A 17,817-nucleotide genomic window follows, 5' to 3' on the forward strand; every position below is an offset into this window, starting at 1 on the left:
TGTTTTTTCAATTCCTTTTTTTTTAATACAAAATAAAAAATACATGAAAAAAGTAATTGAAAAAACGGCTTGTATATCTGCCCGACAGCAACGATTTATAAACCCCCACACAGACACACTTATTAACCGCTTTCAACCTGTTGTCCCTGTTTTTTTTAGGCGTGTCATTATAGCCGCCGAAAATAGCCGATCCACAAGCTCACAAGGCGTCACACTGCAGCGCGTTGTGAGCTTGTAGATCGGCTATAAAAAAATAAAATAAAATAAACCGGTATCGGTGCTAAGCGCCTTGCCCCCTCGCTGCTGTCATTATTGACTCTTTGAACCAGAGTAAACACAAGTGTGGCTCAGTGGCGTGCTCCCTGCAGAGCCTGAAACACTTCAATATCCTGCCCAGTGTTGATAATGATCTGGGACTCACCGTGTGCTTGACATTATACCGCCGACCTTTTCCCCCCAAAAGCACACCCCCGCTATGTTTGATTTGCGATGAAGCCGCCGATTTGATGGCGTTCATTTCAGCCAGGTATATGAAATTCATTCAACTGTGCAGAGACTTGCTTGAGCACGCTGAATTCAGGCTCATTGCCTAAATAATAACCGTTGTTATTTATTGTGTTTTAATGCGTTGTCAGAGCTGATTTGTCAGGTCGATTTGAAAAGCGTAGCTGCAAATAGTTCCCTGGACAAATGACTGATTCACGATTCACATGCCATATCGCTAATCGCTCCGATAGGCTCTATGCACAGCAGCCATAGTATCACTTCCTTCACAGGTGTTACCAATGATACTAATGAAGGCTCTGTTCCATTTAGTGTAGCACAGTGGTTTCCACGACCCCCATAACTCTGAGAGTGTACAAATGGAACCAAATGGACCCACCCGTAAGGGCCATTTGGAAGCCCATGAGTGTCCCTGGACCCCAACTTTAGACCCACTGGTGTAACAGAGTGTTTCCAGTGAGCCAACAACAAGCATCCTGACTCTGTTTGACCAGAATGGAACAGAGCCTTCATTAGTATCATTGGTAACACCAGTACGTATGACTCCAAATTTGGGCAAGGTTTCAGCGATCACAGCCCCTTTGACTTACATTCTAATATTAAAGTCAAAGGGATATTTCACTTTCAAACATGTTTGGGGTCATTTTAACGTCTACTCTTGCTTTTGTGTTTCACCCCAGTACAGTTTTTAAAGATATTTTTGGGGCTTTTCTGCCTTTTATTTGGATAGTACAGTTGAGAGATAGACAGGAAATGGGGAGAGAGAGACAGGAAGTGACACACAGGGTGGTCAGGATCGGGAATCAAACCCACGACTCTGTTGTTATTTAGATATTTTCACTAATTGATTTTAGCTGTTTTGATTTTAATTGTTATCGGACACGTCCCCTTCCTATGTAAACCCATTGTAACTTCAAATTCCTTTATCGACTCATTGAAAACCCACATCCCTGGTTCTGGTGACTCATGTTGTCCTTCTAATAAGTGAGGGGTCTGTGTTTTTTCAATTCCTTTTTTTCTTCATTTTTTTCCCTTTCTTCATTATCCAAAATAAAAAATACATGAAAAAAGTAATTGAAAAAACGGCCCCCTCACGCATTAGAAGGACAATATCAATCACCAGAACCAAGGGATGTGGATCTGTTGCTTTTGATACCTTTGTGTGAGGCTGTAGTATGATCAAGTAGGGGCATTCATTTATGAAAAAACACAAAAAGTTAGAATAAGGAGATAAGAGGATTCTACCCGACAACAATGATATATTAGAGCATTGGTTCTCAAAGTGGGGTACGGGGACCCCCAGGGGTACTTGAGGCGGTTCCAGGGGGTCCCCAGCTAAATGATGGATAGGAACCAAATGGACCCTTATGGTTCTGTAACTCTGAGAGTGTACAAATGGAACCAAATGGACCCTAACGGGTCCATTTGGTTCCATTTGTACACTCTCAGAGTTAAATTAACATTGATTTTATAATATAAATTCGGGTCCCAGAGATATAAATGCCATTAAATGGGGGTCCGTAGCCCTAATACATGTCAAACTGGGGGTCCTTGACATTAAAATGCTTGAGAATCACTGCGAGAAAGCCGTATAAATCTTCTCTTATTGGGGTCCCTGGCTTATCTTTTCAAATGGGGGTCCGCGGGCTAATAAGTGTCCATTTGGGGGTCCTTGACATGAAAAAGTTTGAGAACCACTGATATATTAGAGGAGGAGGCACTTCTCTGGCCCCACTGGCCAGAATGTGCACCAGAAGTTTGGCGCTCAGCGATTTGCCAGATTAGTCTCCTGACAGACTCCTGCAGCAGAGTCATGATGGCCATAAAACTAGAACGAATCGTGAGGAATGACACAGATGGAGTGAAATCCTTGACGAGACACGCTGACCGAGCAGAGCTGTCTGTGTGAATAAATAATGAAAGCCAAGCCCACAGCATTCTAGAGTTTCCGCGCAGAGGAAAGGACAGTCATTGCAGCAGCAGAGCCAGAGGCCCCCATGTGATCGCTGTGTCATCCACACTGATGAGGCTGAGATAACCCTTTTAATGCAACCGCTGCGTTTCTATATATCGACGTTATATAGACTGACTGCTGTGCCCCTGACATTCGGGGTTCAGTAGTACTCCCCTCTCTGTGTCACTGCTTGGCAGCGAGCTTGTATATCTGTTATTTTTGAATAACCAACGTATACATGGATACAGTGGTTAAAATGATTGTGATGATGTATTAACAACTTTTACTGGGGACCCTCTCTCTCTCTGCCTCTCTCTCTCTCTCTCTCTCTCTCTCTCTCTCTCTCTCTCTCTCTCTCTCTCTCTCTCTCTCTCTCTCTCTCTCTCTCTCTCTCTCTCTCTCTCTCTCTCTCTCTATAATAGTGCAGTGGTACGACTTTGCAATGATGCTAAAAGGATAACACAAAATTCCCTGAGGGCCTGTTTCCATTGTGGTCCTATGTATTCATTTCATCACGACATACAAGAAATCGTCAACACTAGTAGCAATACCAGTATATGTCCAAAAACATTGGGGGTGGGTGTCATTTCTGGTGTCAAGCTTGGAAGACTTGTCTCGGTCCAGTTGCAAATTGCAGCAAGGTGTTCTTTTATGGTGGTTTTGAAGGAGGGTTGGTGTGGAGTCACACTTTTTGATGGCTTTTGGTAGGGCAGAGTTTACAAAAAACAGGGAAAGGCAAATCAATCGATAAACCCACTGGACTGAACAAAGTGAAAAACAACTCTAAAGCAAAAAAAAACTCACCACTAAAGGTTACAGTGGGCGGCACTCAACTCTAAGCTTAGTGTGTTTAATCCATTAAGACCGGCGGGAAAGCAATATAATATAGCATCTTTCATTTTAGATTTGAACCACTTTAACTGATGGAGCTGTTTCTTCCTTATCACCCACACAAAGTACCAGACACTTTCTAAAGGCCACAAAGAAAATTCAGACTCGGAGACAAGCAGCCATTTGGTTATGACGATTATATTCAGACAGAGAGACTGGGAAGGTTACAGTATCACAGGTATGGTAGGCATCATCGGTCGTGTCTCTCTGAAGTTGAACAGAGAAAGCATTGGATTTTAACAGCGTCCGTTAACATAAACATATGACATCATGGAAGACAGATCAAGGGTCCAGCCGTCGGAGGTGTAATCCTGCCATTGGTGGAGAGTGATGATTACGTCGTCGTCAGATGAGGATGATGATGAGGATGGTAGATGATGAAGATGATGATGGTGGTGTGACAGTTTATCTTTGGACAAACAGCGTCCACATGTCTGGGTCAACACTTTGACCTCGGCTCTGACCGGTCACTGGTCAGTGGTGACTTTGTGATACTGAAAGAAGGGTTAGCGTAGAGGAGAACACCTAGATACAGTGTTCTCAAAACATTTCCATATTGACATAACTTGAGAAGCCAACAGATAGCCACAGAAAGCCTGTAGCTAGTTTGACCTTGCATAGACAGAGAGAGAATAGGAGAGTACAGAAGCACATTTAACATGACTGAATTAGGCCAATATGACACCATTATATTAATTTGTCATTTAAAGCAGGTTTAGGACACTAGACAAATTATGATAACAAGATTAACTCTATCAAACCATTATCAGATCTACAAGCTCATAGCGAGGCACCGAGTGCCGTGCTATGAACTTGTAGATTTGCTATTTGTTGAAAAATCATGAAACTTTTTGCAAATCTTTGAATATACTGTATATTTTTAAAGCAAACTCAAATATATATATTAAAAGATTTGCACAAATTTTCAAGATTAAAAAAATAAAATAGCAGATCTACAAGCTCTGCCGCGCTATGAGCTTGTAGATCTGCTATTTTTTAAAAGCCAAAGAAATCTAAAAATGACACAGATGCGTTCCCGGTCTTAATGGGTTAACAGAAAAACCTCCTCCAAACCTTACCTTACCTAGTCCTACTTTACCATAACTAAACAAATTAAAAGCTTAAAAGGACAAACACTAATAGACTTAACAGATCTAGGTTACATACAACTCTAAGCTGACAGTCTGGTTGATGGAGACGGATAAAAACAAAAACCCAAGTACTAAATGTTAAATTAGCTGTTGTTTCCCAAAATGTAAAAAAAAAATAGAAGTTAGAAAATGGTCTGAAGTATTATATTGTTCTTGTCGGGGAGAAATCTCCATATTTTAACTTTTTGTGTTTTTTCGTAATGAACGCCCTACTTGATCATACTACAGCGTCATACAAAAGCATCGCTTCACGCCACGTTTCGAGCTTGTGTATCTGCTACTTTTGCCATATTTGTCTAAATATGATAATCTCGAAGGCATCTCCGAGACTATGTTTTGCGCCCTGTCCATCCTTCCGTCTGTCCGTCCGTCTGTCCTTCTGTCTGTGATCAGCTAATCTCCGGCACCGTTGGCTTGCTCGCAGCGAAACTGTGCACACACACACTCCCTGGGCGCCAGAGCAGAACCTCTGTCCCAATGTTTTCACATGGGCCTGTTATAGCGCCACCAGGAGGCCGATTTTAGCAAAACGCATTTTTTGACAGTACTCCTACAGATTTTGTCCAAACATCACGCACATCGGTACGCAGTATCTCTATAGTCAAGTGATCAAGACGGATCCGATTTTTCATATTCCATCCTGAACGGCGAATTCCACACATTGCTGGTCCACAATACCTGACCTGACCTGTGCTCTGAGGCAGTGGTTCTCAAACCTTTTCATGTCAAGGACCCCCAAATTGACGCTTATTAGCCCGCGGACCCCCATTTGAAAAGATAAGCCAGGGACTCCAATAAGAGAAGATTTGTATGGCTCTCTAGCAGTGATTCTCAACCATTTTAATTTCAAGGACCCCCAGTTTGACATGCATTAGGGCTACAGACCCCCATTTAATGGCATTTATACCACTGGGACCCCAATTTATATTGTAAAATCAATGTTAATTTAACTCTGAGAGTGTGCAAATGGAACCAAATGGACCCGTTAGGGTCCATTTGGTTCCATTTGTACACTCTCAGAGTTACAGACCCATAAGGGTCCATTTAGTTCCTGTCCATCATTTAGCTGGGGACCCCCTGGAACCCCCTCAAGTACCCCTGGGGGTCCCCGGACCCCACTTTGAGAACCAATGCTCTGAGGAGCACTTTTTCTAGTTGAATTTGAATCCTGAAAAGTAAGAGTTTTGGACCCGACAGAGTCTACTGTATATAGTATGCTTATATGTATATACTGTATATAGTATACTTATATGAGTATATACATGATGTGAATATGCATGATGTATCATTTTCAGACATACAAAAAAAAAAAGTTGAATGGGGACGATATTCATCGACCAATAGCATTTATTGGTCTGGCTGTTCACACACAAAATGAGCCCTGACCCAAAATGCAATAACCTGTGGACACCACCAGTTTAGATCCACATTTTACACAACATATTCCTTGAGATAACTGCATTCATATCCGCAGAACATTTTAACCAGTATAGCTTAATATTTGCTGTTTACAAAATGGACATGTGACTGTCTGCCATGGTGTTTTTGGCGAGGTCTTTTTCTCCATTGAGAGACAAACATATTGTCATTTTCAAGTTTAATGATTTGCTAATTAGTTGTTGTATTGGTAAGTCTGGGCAGTCAGCCATTCATAATGAGCTTTTTTCCTGTAAAGTGCACTTGCTTTCTCAACACAGGCATCTATTTATAGCTTCAGGAATGCGTGCTGCTTTGCACCTTCTCTACAGGGGGTTGAAGGGATGGATAGTGCAATAACACAGCCTTGTTTCCCCATCGATCCATTTATACTGTGCATGTAAACAGTGAGGGCTCACTGTCACCATCATGACATTTTAGTTGATGATTCATTTTGATACAAGTAATTGCAAGTTTGGCTTTTAAGTCTTTTTTTTGGGGCGTTTTCCCTGCCTAATAAGCCTCATATGCCTTAATATATTACACTTGCCCTCTTTGAAAAAAAAAAGAAAAGCACCTTAAATATTGTATTTATTTTAGGAATAGTTCTTTTACTATTACGGTACTATCTTTTACTATACTGAAGGGAAACGACGCCCGTCGCAAGTTGATGTCATTTGTCCATGTGTGGTCCAGCCCAATGGAATGTATGGAATGCATGTGCTAACTAACAAACAACTTAATACGTCCTACGGTTAATTTGAGCATCAAAACATTATTGTCTCCGCCAGGCCGAAAGGCATGGCGAGAGAGTATGTTTTGCACCATGTCCGTCCGTCTGTCTGCGTCCAGCTTATCTCCCACACCGTTGGCCCGCTCGCAGTGAAACTGTGCACACACACTCCGTGGATGCCAATTCAGAACCTCTGCCAACCAATTTTTCACATGGGCCTGTTATAGCGTGCCCAGGAGGCCAATACATCACACAAATCGGTACACAGTATCTCTATATTCATGTGATCAACACGGATCTGTCCGATTTTCCATATTCCATCCTGATTGGCTAAGATTGGCTTCCAAAGTTTGCTGGATAGGTCCATTTCAACAAAATGCCTCAAATCATGAACGCAGCGTGTGATTTCCGTGGCATTTTGCACACGCATATCCCACTAGGCCGAGGAAGAAATGCCACCCTTTTCACATTGGCCTGTTATAGCGCCACCAGCAGGTCTAATTTAGCAAAACACATTTTTGGAACAAAATGCCTCAAATCATGAATGCAATGTCCGATTGCCGTGCAAGGCCTGAGAAGAAACGGGCACCCTTTTCACATTGGCATATTATAGCGCCACCAGGAGGCCACAATAACCTACCTGACCTGGCGGAGACCTGTGCTCCGAGGAACACTTTTTCTAGTTTTAAACATGTTTTTATTAGCACATGCATTCAATAGGGCTGGACCCTTGTCCCCCTTGAGTAAATAGATGAACTATTTCTACAAATCTACAATATTTAAGGTGTTTATAATGTTTTATTTGAGTTATAGAGGGCAATTATAATGTATTAAGGCATATAAGGCTTATTAGCCAGGGATTATTTTTGCAAAGATCCTCTTTGTAAACACACATTGTTCAGCCCTGGATCTTTAAATCCATTAAGAAGGGGAACGCATCTGTGCTATTTCAAGATTTCTTTGGCTATTCAAAAATAGAAGATCTACAATATTATGAGCTTAGCCATTTATTTAAAAAAATCTTGAAAATGTTTGCAATTCTTTGAATATATGTTTTTTAAAGCAAACATTTGTAACTCAAATCTTTGCTTCTGGGGGGTCCCCTGGAACAAAACATTTTGAGATGGGGGTCCGCGGCCAAATACATATCTAAAAATGTTTTCTAAATCCTAACAGTATGTTGCTATATCAGTGGTGCTCCAACTTTTCCATGTCAAAGACCACCCAAAATGATATGTATTTGGCCGCGGACCCCCATCTCAAAATATTTTGTTCCAGGGACCCCCAGTGAGCAAAAAAGATTTGAGTTAAAAATGTTCGCTTTAAAACATATATATTTAAAGATTTGCACGCTGTGCCGCGCTATGAGCTTGTATATCTGCCATTTTTGAATAGCCAAAGATATCTTCCCGGTCTTAATAGATTAATGAAGACTTTTATATGCAGCCCAGACCCCTAGTCTCTTCATTCCTGTGTGTGAGTCCTTGTCTGCTCCTGTGTGCCCAGGCCCATTATCTCTCTTTTATTCCTGTGTGACTTCTTGTCTTGACTGCTGCACCACAGTGACAAAGACAAACAAAGGAGCGTTTTCCAAGGCACAGCTCCTCTTGTGTGCTCTAACCCTGAGGCAGATAATGACAAATAGCTTTACGACAAAATAATAAGCGATGAAGGTCAAAACTGTCCATGTACTTACAATAACGTTATACTTTAAGAATGTTTCAAAAATACCAAAAGTAGCCGACCTTACAAGTCACATTGCGACGCATCGTGAGTTTGTAGATCGGCTGATTTTGAAGGGAAAAAAAGGAATTAATGTTACATTTTTGGCCCTAAATCCACAAAATAGGGATAGCAGGTTGAAAGTGGTTAGCCACTTAAACCCTATATCAGTTGTGGGCCAGAACTTGACCCGCCAGCGATAATATCTGGCCCCGACAAATTATTTTGTAAATAATTTACAATAGCTGACTGACAGTCCAGGTAGGATATGGACAGCAATAGCTTTGAATTGATGAAATCAGGTATGAAGAACAAATAGTTCTGTTTCCATTCTTTGAATGTTATGTTTTCACTGTCAACTTTCCTCTTGAGACTTTTGCATGAAAAACTCCTCTCACGTTTAAAAAAAAAAACACACTAAAGCTGTGTTTCACATGCCTTAAAAGATACATTGTTTCTCTCCATTCTGAGAGACCTCGAACCATGAAAGAGCTCTCGCTCGAAAAGGAGTACTCTCTGTCTCCAGATAAAATGTTCACTAGATATCCTCTAAGTGAAACATTCAAGGATGACGCCTGCACAAAAAAGAATTACGTAAGCATTTCTGTGTGCACCTGTAACATTTGATTCCACATGCTTTTCTATCAATTGTTATACCCACATCTTTATGTAGTAACTTTTATAACAATACAGTTATTATTATTGTATATAAGGTTGTTTGTTGCAAGTTCCAAGTCCTAATTTAGCCATTGATTGTGTTCTGGCCCACCATCTTTCCAATGTCTTTGAAAAGGTTTGGCCCGAGGCCAAACTTACTTGCCGACCCGTGCCCTATATGGTTGACCGGAGTCCCTCAGGGCTCTATACTAGTGTATTTTCAGTTTTCTGTTATTGTGGAGATAGCTTTTGCAGAAAATAGCCGATCGACAAGCTCACAACACGATGTGAGCTTGTCCTGGCGTGTCTGCTATTTTTTTGCGAAAGCTATCTCCACAATGCAGATGCTTTTAAAGTGGTTTAAAGAGCATGGGGCAATGACATGGAAATAATGATGGAAAACATACCCTAACAACCCTAACCCTAACATTTCTGTTCATTCCATCCAGCTGTTTTTCTTATAGGCTACATGAATGGAAACGATTTGACGATTCTGAAAAAAATATTGCAATTATCTAAAAGAAATTGCGATAATATAATCATTGTGTAATATTTGTGACATACCAAGCTTACAAAACAATATGGTTTCACTAACCACCTTGAAAAGCCTGACCGAGCCCATGGTTAACCCTTTGAGACCGGGAACGCATCTGTGTCATTTTAAGATTTCTTTGGCTATATAAAAATAGCAGATATACAAGCTCATAGCGCGGCACCGAGTGCCGCGTTACGAGCTTGTAGATCTGCTATTTTTTTGAAAAATCGTGAAAATGTGTGCAAATCTTTAATTTGAATATATATATGCTTTTTTAAAGCGAAAGTTTTTAATTCAAATCTTTACTTCTGGGGATTTTACAAATGTCTTCTAAATCCTAAAAGTTTTTTTTCCTAAAGTCTTTTTTACATATGTTGCTATATTATCAATGGTTTTCTAACTTTTTTTCTTGTCAAGGACCCCCAAAATAATATGTATTTGTCTAATATATGATAATAATATTTTGTTCCAGGGACCACCAGAAGCAAAGATTTGAGTTAAAAATGTATATAAAAGATTTGCACACATTTTCACGATTTTTCTAAAAAATAGCAGATCCGCAAGCTCTGCACCGAGTGCCGCGCTACGAGCTTGTATATCTGCTATTTTTGAATAGCCAAAGAAATCTTAAAATGACACACATGCGTTCCCTTCCCGGCCTCAAAGGGTTAACAAGTCGGGGGGGGGGGGGGGGTTGACATATCTTCCTAGCTATTTCACCTGCGGTCACTGAAGTCTTCTGTCTGACATAATCATTATTAATAATGTCACTGTGGCTGCTACAGTAATGGCTCAGAGGCCTGCCTGACACAGTTATTACACAACCCACCGCGTGATCGCAATTATTCAAGGTAATCACAATTATCTTTGCACAATCAGAGAATTTTTTTTTGTTCTCCATTCATCTGTACAGTATAATACATTCATTTGTTGAAACATGTTCATACATTTTCAAAACATTGCAGAAATAGACAATAGATCTACAAGCTCACACTGTGTTGCATTGCTATGCATTGTGAACTTGTAGATCTGCTTTTTTATTATTATAGTATAGTATACCATGTATAAAATTATTTAAAAGTGCCTATTTTGGCCATTACTTATTTTGATTATTGCTACCGGTCATTTCTTTGTATATTAAAGCTTCATCTGCCCTGTGCAGTTTTTGTTAATAGACAAACACTTTTTTTTTTGCTAAAAACACAACCAAATGGACTATTAATCCTCATCAAGTCCAGTGTTCATGATGGCCCCAGTAGTAATATACTGTATGTCTACAGTGGGTTCATGCTGTGGTCGCTGTGGTTGTTGACAGATTGAGGTCTTTGGCAGAGTTGCCAGATTTTGTGATTTAAACAAGCAACCAGGTCTAGGAAAACAAGCCCAAAAGAACCAGGAGAGCTTGTAGATCTGCTATTTTCAAAACATCTTGAAATAGAATGTTAAAAGAATTCCATATATTTCACATTCTAACAGCACAAATCTGGTACGGGGGCTCCCTGGCACAAAACATGTTCAGATGGCGGTTAGGGACAAATACACTGCTTTAAATAATTATAAAACAAATGTGGAAGCAAGCCCAAATAAGCAACTACACTTTAGAAATAAGCCCCAAATAAACGCAACCCGCAACTACCAATAGCCCAAACGCCGCTTATAATAAGGAGACATGGCAACACTGGCCTGTGGCTGGCTGCCTGGAGGCCAGTTGGTGGTTCTGGGAGTCTCTGAGCAGCTAATGATTTATCTACTCCTCCTCTGCTACAGACACCCAAAGAGGCTTTAATAGCTGTGTGTGTGTGTGTGTGTGTGTGTGTGTGTGTGTGTGTGTGTGTGTGTGTGTGTGTGTGTGTGTGTGTGTGTGTGTGTGTGTGTGTGTGTGTGTGTGTGTGTGTGCGCGTGTTACTATACTTATGAGGACCAAACGTCCCCACAAGAATAGTAGAATATGAGATGTTGTGAGGACCATTGTCTTGGTCCTCACAAGAGAAATTGTTATTTTATTGGTGAAAAAAATGTTTACTATTAGAAAAAGATTCAGGTTGGGGTTAAGTTTAGGATTTAGACCTTTAGAGGTTAGGTTTAGGGGGATGGGGTTTGATTTTCCCCTATTTTATACTTACTTGTGCGGCGATGTCAAACACCGGAAAATAGCCGACCTACAAGCTCCCAACGTGTCACAGCGCGACACGTTGGGAGCTTGTAGGCCGGCTATTTTTCGGCTTTAGACTTGCGGTGAAAAATGCCCCCAAAAAATCATAAATCAATCATAAAATCGGCTTCCTAAAATGTTGATGTCCTCACAAGTATAGTAATACAAACGTGTGTGTGTGTGTGTGTGTGCTGTTAGAGTGGAGAGGTGCTTGTTGATGCACGGGCAATCCCTCAAGAGCCTCCTTTTCCCATGTTTCTGCTCAATCTCATCACATTAGTGAATGTCCACACCTTCCCCCCTCCCCCTCCCCCCGGCCGGGCCAGGAGGATCCTCATTGGCAGGTGTTTGTAGTGGGGCCGTTATTTGACCTGTTTTAGTTTTTTTCATACTGTGTAACGTCTATTTTAGTATTTTTCTTTTCTGAGAAAATGGTCGATTGATTGGGATGATTTATTGTCAATTTTAAAAAGAACACACTTGTAAAAACGTCATTGTGTATTGGTGGATATACACAACTCTTCTGAACCCCTTCTAACTTGTGGTTGAGCTGCATTACAATATCCGGATCAGACCGCTGCCAACATGTCATTTAACCATGTGTAATATGTGTCTGAAACATGTACCCTGTCGTCTCGTCATTATGTCCAAAACGATTACTTTTCAAGATTCAAATTCAAAAACGGCAAAAGCTGTGAGCTTGTGGGCTTTTGCCGTTTTTGAATTTGAATCCTGAAAAGTAACAGTTTTGGACACCCGACAGAGACCATATGGTACATGTTTCCGACACTAATTACACAAGGCTAAATTACATGTTAGCAGACATGCAGCAGGGTTTTGCAGTGAAAATCCAAAGGTCTGATCCGGACATTGTAATGCTGAACCCAAGTCAGAAGGGTTCGAGAAGGGTTGTGTTGTGTATATCATCCACGTTGATGTGGATGATATACACATATAGCAGATCTACAAGCTCATAGCACGGCACAGAGTGCCGCACTATCAGCTTGTATATCTGCTATTTTTTTTCTAAAATGTGTGCAAATCTTTGAATATATATATAGATTTTTTAAAGCAAAGATTGGTAACTCAAATCTTTGCGTCTGGGGGGTCCCTGGAACAAAACATTTTGAGATTGGGGTCCGTGGCCAAATACATATCTAAAAATGTTTGTTGTATGTATGTTGCTATATCTCCAACCCCAAAATGATATGTTTTTCGCCGCGGACACCCATCTCAAAATATGTTGTTCCAGGGACCCCCCCAGAAGCAAAGTTACAAATGAGTTACAAATGTTCGCTTAAAAATATATGTATTCAAAGATTGCACTCATTTTCAGTATTTAAAAAAAATAGCAGGTCTACAAGCTCGCCGCACTACGAGCTTGTAGATCTGCTATTTTTGAATAGCCCAAGTATAACATAACGTTTACAGCTAAAACGTAAAATGACACGGATGCGTTCCGTATTGAATGGGTTAAAAGTAGGACATTAATTTATTTAAAAAAAAACGTTAGAAAGTTAGAATATGGAGATATGATGTTTTCTCGCCCAGACACCAGCGATGCTAACATTTCTTGCTCTCTTCTTCAGGGACACCATGTGGAGGGTGTTCACCGGAGCTCTGTCGGTGGAGGAGAAGGGCAGCCAGCTGCTGGCCGACCTGCGGGAGATCGAGTCGTGGGTGTACCGGCTGCTGCGCTCGCCCACGCCCGTGCCGGCCCAGCGCCGCGTGGACGTGGAGGTGCTGCCCCACGAGCTGAAGCGGCCCATGACCTTCGCCCTGCCCGACAACTCGCGCTTCTCCATGGTGGACTTCCCCCTGCACCTGCCTCTGGAGCTGCTGGGGGTGGACGCCTGTCTGCAGGTGCTGAGCTGTGTCCTCCTGGAGCACAAGGTACGTTAATGATATTATAATGATAATAATAACCTCATTATTAACACATTGAGTGCCAAAGACGTAATGTTATGTTTTTAAAAAAAAAGAAAAAAAAAGAGGGCGCTCTAACGCAACTCGCGACTCTTTAAAAGGGAATGGACGGATGTGACGTCATCCCAAAAAAAACGGACGTGTATCCGCCCCAATGATGGGATCTTGAGAACAAGGTCCATACCTCCATATATATTTTTTTTGTGGTCAAAACCAGCCATTTTCGACGGGCGATCTCTCTGCAATGGCGGATCGCAGTAGAAATGTTATTGTTCCAGTCGTTAGACGGGACCCTTGGCCATCGCCCAGACACCGTTTGTTTACATCCGGGTCCTCGTTGTGGCTTTTGCAGCTCTAAAAAGATCGCCAATAAACGGTAAAAAAACGAAGGAAACAAAGGACCGCACATTATATTCGACTCTCTTCCCTCTCGTTGCTGAGTCATCATGCCATATAGGCTATACCCCAGATGCAGCTCTCGGCTATATTTAAACTTCAGCTCTAAAAGTGAGTAAGGAAAGCCTTTTTTGTGTCGTGTCCTGCCATAACCCGTACCATACCGCCGTATTCACTGACTCTGGCACAGTGCTGTTTACCGACGCTCGTCTCCAAATTGAGATTTTTTATAACCACATCCCACTCTGCAAACACTGGCTCAAGCAGCAGCAGCAGCACACCCATGCAATGTGTTCACTATTCACTTACTGCTGAAAGTACGGCATCGGTCCAAGCAGTTCAGTCTGTCGGCCCCCAAATATAGCTGCATGGAATAAAGGCAAGGCGAGTCAAAGTTGATTTGTTTAGCACATATCAACCACAAGTGCTTCTCAAAAAACATTAAGCATTAACCCATTAAGTTTGGCAACGCATCTGTGTCATTTTTAGATTTCTTTGGCTATTCAAAAATAGCAGATCTACAAGCTCATAGCGCGGCACCGAGTGCCGCGCTACGAGCTTGTAGATCTGCTATTTTTTTTTAATTGTTACAATTTGTGCAAATCTTTGAATATATATTTTTAAAGCGAACATTTGTAACTCAAACTTTGCCTCTGGGGGTCCCTGGACCTAAATATTTTCAGATGGGGGTCCACGGCTAAATACATATAATTTTGGGGGGTCCTTGACATGAAACAACATAAGTTGTTTTAAAAAACTGTTTAGGATTAAGAAGACATTTTGTAGAATCTTAATGGGTTAAGACAGAGCATTAAGAGCAAAATAAACACAAAGGACATTAATAAAAATGAGCTAATTAATCAGCACGCACGCACGCACACACACACACACACACACACACACGCACACACACACACACACACACACACACACACACACACACACACACACACACACACACACACACTGCTATTGTATATACTTGAATGAAGAACATTTCAGAGAAAGCTTTCTTTTGAATTGTGCCGGTGTGGAGTGAAAGCGGCGCCATCTTGTGGTTCATTCTTCTGGTTGATTATGTAATAATCTGTGTAATATTCCATAAGTGAGTCAGAAGATGAAGATCACATGTTTTCTTGGTCAAATGGGTTTGTTTTCTGGAAGAAAAGGAAAAGTCATGCATGGGCAGCCCAGCCCCAGGGGTCTGGTGTAGACAAAGGGATCCACTTGAAACCCTATATACTTATATTAGTTGACCGTGGTCAGCTCTGTAATAATAATAATACATTTTTGTAATGCACTTTTCATTCACAAGGAATCTCCACATGGTAAAACATCATCAATCATCTAAAGTTATACCTCCCCCCCCCCCCCCCCTCTACATCAAAACTCTTCAGAGAAAATAGCCGATCTACGAGCTTGTAGATCGGCTATTTTCAGCAAAATGTTCCCCCCGGAGTAGGGATGCTAGGGTTTTAAGTGTTTAAAAAGCCTTTATTTAACCAGCGTTTTGACACTTACAGTATGTGTTGTAGCAGCCACACTACAGGGAATTCCACCCACTTGCACTTACACTTGTAAACCTGTGATGTGATGATAATATAAAGTTGAATCTGAATGTGCATTTCAGCTTGTGTCACAGATCTCGGTGTCCCTTTGACTATGGGTTAGTCTTTCATCTTTTTTCAGCATGCTGAACTAGGAATCAGAATCATCTTTATTGTCACATCACAGCTTTACACAAGTAAAACAAAGTGGGTGAAATTTAGTTTTTTCGTGCAAGTTAAATCGTTTTGTTATTTCCATAGAAAAAAAGAAAGGGAAGAAGAAGGGGGGTCACAAAGAAAAACAAACAAATAATCTACATATTTACACATAGTACCTGTGATATAAGATATAAATGTGCGTGAGCATAGCAGCAGATGTATACTGTACATGATATACTTATGGACGTTAGTTAAGGTGTTAGAAAACAAAGAAAAAAGACAAAAGTCTGTGCGTTGTACATGGGATTAAGGTGCAAAATGTCAGCGGGTGTTGACTGCATAATCCACAGGCCTGGGCTATACTGTATGACTTCAAATCAATATCACGATTATTACAATCGTTTGCCTCTGTAGCGATTAATCAACAGTTATTAACCAATTTAGACCGGGAACGCAGCTGTGTGTCATTTTTAAGATTTCTTTTGGGCTATCTTTTTTTTATCGTGAAAATGTGTGCAACTCTTTGAATATATATACATATTTTTAAAGCGAACGTTTGTAACTTTTTGTTTGCTTCCCCAGAAGCAAACAAAAATCTTTGCTTCTGAGGATCTCTTGAACAATATTTTATTTTTAAATATTTAAACATTTTATATTTCTTTTATATTTTTATATATTTTTTATATTTTTTATGTTTAAAAAAAAGGATTAAGAAAACATTTTTAGAATGGCCCACAGGTCTTAATGGGTTAAAACAATAAAGCAATAATGGCACATTTACAGTAGCCTGGTAAACCCTCCCTCCGGAAATCTCATTTCCATTCGATCTCAGGAAGGAGCCTGGCATGAACGCCCATTCTGCAATATTGGGGAGTTTCCAGCGAAATCAGGACCTAACCGCGCCTATCAGCGTCGTCGCTCATCGTTCTGTGATTGACAGCTTACGTTGGCCAATCAGGTGGCGAGTTCGAGTGAGCCCGAATGAAGCCGAGTGCAGCCTGAGAGCCACCGACAAAAGACGAACGGCAGCCATTGTTATTTGTGCGAGTGCCTTCACTTCTTACTTTCGGTTTTAAAACGCTCTCAAACTTCTTTTTTGAGGCACGGAATTTACTATTAACATATCGTTTGGATAGAATTTAGTTGTTTAACTTCATATATGTGGTCAATTAATCATGACAGAGCCTATTTAAAAATATAAATTTAGAGAACGGGCAGGGGCGGGGAGTGACACGCATGTATCCCAATAAGGCAACCTATTTTCGGCATGGCCGTCCCAAAAGTCCCGTTGCGTCACATAGTCTGGAGCTCGTCAACATGAACTGCTGAGTGGCTGAAGGGGAAAAACGATCATTGGTTGAAGGGGTTGTCAGTCAACGGTATTACTCCCGCCCAACTCCAGCCCACAGCCAATATTGCAGAATGAGCAATCATGCCAGACTCCTTCCTGAGATCGAATGGAAATGAGATTTCCGGAGGGAGGGTTTACCAGGCTACATTTACAGGCTCACAATGGGACACGTTGTGAGCTATGTTTGTACGCCATCGTTGTACAACAATGTATAATACAGGGTTAAGTGTTTAGTCAGCCTAATCCATTAAAGAAAATATATTCACATTTTTTCGTGTCAAATTGTTGATGTATAAGAGATTATTATTGATTATTCAATGAACAAGGTTAACAAGGTGAGAAAGATGAAGTCAGTTATCGGTTCTAAATATCGATTTTGACATGTTATTTTCGGTTAACCGTTTGTTTCCCGTTTAGCCGGTGCCAGCATGCTTTCACGATATAGCATTTGATTTGTGTGTTTTCTGTGTTTTTCAGGTGGTGCTGCAGTCGAGGGATTACAACGCCCTCTCTATGAGTGTCATGGCGTTCGTAGCCATGATCTACCCCCTGGAGTACATGTTCCCTGTCATCCCCTTACTGCCCACCTGCATGGCCTCTGCTGAACAGGTGACCTTAACTCATTCCCTGCCTAGAACGACTAAAACGACTTTGTCCATAAGCCATGCCTGCCAAGAACGACTAAAACGACTTTAAAAAAATAAAATAAAAAATATGTATTTT

The 17,817-nt window shown here is 41.0% G+C and overlaps 1 protein-coding gene across 11 annotated transcripts in view; it reads left to right on the forward strand.

Moving 5' to 3' along the window:
* Window positions 1–17,817, forward strand: part of madd (MAP-kinase activating death domain) — a 106,685-nt gene that overhangs the window by 19,147 nt on the left and 69,721 nt on the right. For all 11 annotated transcript variants that reach the window (XM_084061148.1, XM_084061152.1, XM_084061155.1 and 8 more), the window contains exons 4-5: window positions 13,305–13,608; window positions 17,572–17,703. In XM_084061148.1, the coding sequence (XP_083917274.1) occupies window positions 13,305–13,608; window positions 17,572–17,703 (436 nt within the window). The remainder of the gene's footprint in view (window positions 1–13,304; window positions 13,609–17,571; window positions 17,704–17,817) is intronic.

The sequence above is a fragment of the Gymnoscopelus microlampas genome, assembly GCF_963454915.1.
Source record: "Gymnoscopelus microlampas genome assembly, chromosome: 1".
In the NCBI taxonomy this organism is placed as follows: Eukaryota; Metazoa; Chordata; class Actinopteri; order Myctophiformes; family Myctophidae; genus Gymnoscopelus; species Gymnoscopelus microlampas.